The sequence below is a fragment of the Acanthisitta chloris genome, unplaced genomic scaffold (genome assembly GCF_000695815.1).
Source record: "Acanthisitta chloris isolate BGI_N310 unplaced genomic scaffold, ASM69581v1 scaffold21465, whole genome shotgun sequence".
NCBI classification, from domain to species: Eukaryota; Metazoa; Chordata; class Aves; order Passeriformes; family Acanthisittidae; genus Acanthisitta; species Acanthisitta chloris.
In genome coordinates, this window is record NW_008672398.1 from 1 (window position 1) to 3,129 (window position 3,129).

Here is a 3,129-nt window from a genome sequence, read left to right on the forward strand (position 1 = left end):
AAATCTGCGGGAATACACATCCTTGGATGCACGGCTCTGCTCCCAGCCCTTCCATACTCATCCTGCTCCATTCACCCCCAAAATCCTCCATCCCCAAACTCCTCTATCCTTGCTTTTCCAGCGCCGGGCTCGGCGCAGAGCCGGGCTATTTTTATCCATCGATTTTCCATATGGCGACGCGGAAAAGCGCGTGTGCCAGCTCACACCTCGGGAATCCGGTGCCGCCGCTCCGGCTAAGCGGATCGGATCGCCGCCACGGAGAGCTCCGGGATGGAGCAGAGCTCACTGCTAATTTTACAGTCCTAAGTGATTAGCGAGCCCTGGGCACGGCGGGATTTTAACGGAGAGCAGATCATGGATACTGTATGTCAGTCCAGCCCTGGAATTGGGCTCTGGGAATAGCCATACCACGGGTATGTGCCCACGCCGGGGGTGCTGCACTTCTGCCCCTGCCTGGCAGCCCTGGGTGGTTTTATTTAATGGATTTATCCCGATTGATGTGTTTGCCTGATCCCAGCGCGGCATTTGGGGGAGTCGGTGAGCGGTAAGGAGGAAGATTACCACGCTCGTTTGTCATTGTTATGCTAACGAGCAGGGAGATGGGTTGATGCAATGTAAAGCAAACCAAGAGGGGATAATTCCTCTGCTCCTGCTGTCTGGAATAATCCCAGGGGATGGGATCCATCCAGACCCAGGGTGGCGTATGGTCACCACTGCTTGTTCTGGGTGGGACTGGACAAGGGACCCTCACCACACTCCACCTTGGAGATGGCAACACTCACCATCAACCACAGACGTGGATGTCCCCCACCTGCCACCCCCAGGCAGGACATGTTCTTGGGGTCCCTCCAGTTTGTCACCCACCTTGCCAATGACGTCGTTGCGGCTCAGCCTGTCCTTGTCCATGACGGTGATGACGATGGTGGTCTCACGCAGACGCTCCGTGGGGATGTCGAAGGAGAAGGACTCGTTGAAGACAGGGTTCAGGCACCGCTTCATCACCACCGTCTTCTTCTTCTCCACACGCTTGTCCTTGTACATCAGCCACACCTTGACGTAGGGGTCTGGAGGGAGAGGAGATGCTCTCAGTCCCTGCTGGGCACCAGGTAGGGACACCTATTGTGGGGGGAGCTACTGCTCCTACCTGATGTGCCCCCGATGTCCATGGCTTTGAGGTTCCGCGCTTTGATGATGTTCACCACAATGGAGTTGGCTGAGGGGTTATAGCACAGCGACAGCAGCAGCTCCCCACGGCTTCCCTGTGGGACACATGGACACCCTGAGGTGTTGGGGCACCCAAAGCTTCATGGTAGGGGTGGGGTGTTGGGATGGGACCCCCAAGTGCAGATCCAAGAGTGGATTTTGGGGCTGCACAGAAAATCAGGGCAGGAGGAAATGCGGCCACCCCCAGTGGGACATTTTCTGGTCTGGCTGGAGGCAGGAGAAAACTTTCATTCTAAAACTACCTGAAACAGCTTGTTTTGACCCAAAATGAGACTTTGGGCTACTTAGAGGCTTAATATAAGATTTGGGAAGGGAAATGTTTCCGTAAGATGTGAAGCAGAAAATGCCTACATTGGGGTAGCAAGAGGGTGGTGGTCCTGTTGGGATACCACAGGGACAGGAGGTCACCTCCTCTCAAGGACTGTCCCCAGGTGGGGTGGGAGGGGGTCCAGGGCCTTACACTGCCATCGCTGCACGGCTTCAGGTCCTTCCAGAAAGTTTGCATCTGGGTGAGGTCCACCTTGTTGAGGGGGATGGACACCTCCCCAATGGGGTCATTGCGGCTGAAGCGGTCGTAGTCCAGGACCTGGAGGTACAGCACCCGCTGCACCACCTTCTCGTAGGGGAACCCTGTGCCAGAGACAGAGGATATGAGGAGATGGAGGGGATGAGCAGCCATTGGAACAATGCCAGGACCACCCTGCCCTTCCCGTGCTGATGGGAGACCTTGGCCCCAGGCACAGAACAATGAGCAGCCCACAGCACAAGGGGATGGTGGCAGGTTAATTCCCATGTCTGCACCCACCCATGCGTGCCTGCTGGGGGAAAGAGCTTTTCCAGCCTTCCCTCGGGTCCTCTTTATTGAATGCACCTCCAACCTGGCCTGATGGCTTGGCCAACCCATGGCATCACTGATAGCCACCACATTGGTGCCTTGAGCTGAGTTGAACCAGCCCAGGAGGGAAGACAGAGAGTCCCACCACTGCTTCATTCCCACCCTGGTCCACTCCCATCCATCCTGATCCCCACCTTCGAAGAGGAAGGTCTCGTTCCAGTGTGGGTTGAGGTTCTTCCTCTTCACCTTGGTCTCCAGCTTGTGCTTCTTGTCGGGGAGCAGGTAGATCTTGACGAAGGGGTCGCTGGTGCCGCTGAAGTCCTTGGCTGGCAGCTCCTGCGCCTTCATGATCTTGACAGTCAAGGTGGACTCCTGGAAGTTGTAGCCGACGCTGAACTGGATGCGTCCCAGGTTCTCCCGGCTGACCCCTTCATGGCCCTCATCATCCTCGGAGCCCGGGGAGAGCTGTGATGTGGGGAGAAAGGAGGTGAGTGCACGGCCACCAGCAGGGTCTGTGCACCCTTGTCCCCCCGAACCTGCATCACACCAACCCCTGACCCCCAGCCCCGTCAGCTGTCAGGGGACATCAGCTTCTCCACGGCTCCCTGCCACCCCCATTGCTTCCGATGCCTCCTGGCTCAGTCCCAGGGAACGGGAGCTCCAATTAGCCAAATCCCTCCTGACAGCCCAACCCTCACATGTCCAGCGCCGCTCGCTCCCTCATGCCAGCCCAGAGGGTACATCTATGCCACCTCAGCTGAGCTGAGGGGGACTTGGCAGAGCAGACTGGGATGTGCTTGTGGGAAGAGCCAAGGGGCACGAGGAGATGCCCAGAGTGGGACGCACACCATGGGGACCCCATCCCAGCACACCCCATCCACCCACCATGAGCATCTCACTGGTCAGAGAGTTGACCAGGTCAGAGACGGATGAGTGAGGCTCTGTCTTGCGGTCGGACTCATCGTGCGGCGGCTGCCCGGGTGCTGGCGCCGCGTTCCCTGCCTTGCCACCGGCTGGCACCCTGAGGAAAGAGAGGCAGTGCCATGGAGGAGAGGGGCCAAAAGCCAAGG

The 3,129-nt window shown here is 58.0% G+C and overlaps 1 protein-coding gene across 1 annotated transcript; it reads right to left on the reverse strand.

Moving 5' to 3' along the window:
• Positions 1–864: 864 nt before the first annotated feature.
• LOC103802066 (synaptotagmin-7) lies at positions 865–3,080 on the reverse strand (the record flags this gene model as incomplete). Its single annotated transcript, XM_009074512.1, has 5 exons — positions 865–1,064; positions 1,145–1,259; positions 1,685–1,854; positions 2,254–2,524; positions 2,945–3,080. Coding segments are annotated over 5 exons (892 nt in total), but the record flags the coding sequence as incomplete, so codon positions are not given.
• Between the last annotated feature and the right edge of the window lie 49 nt (positions 3,081–3,129).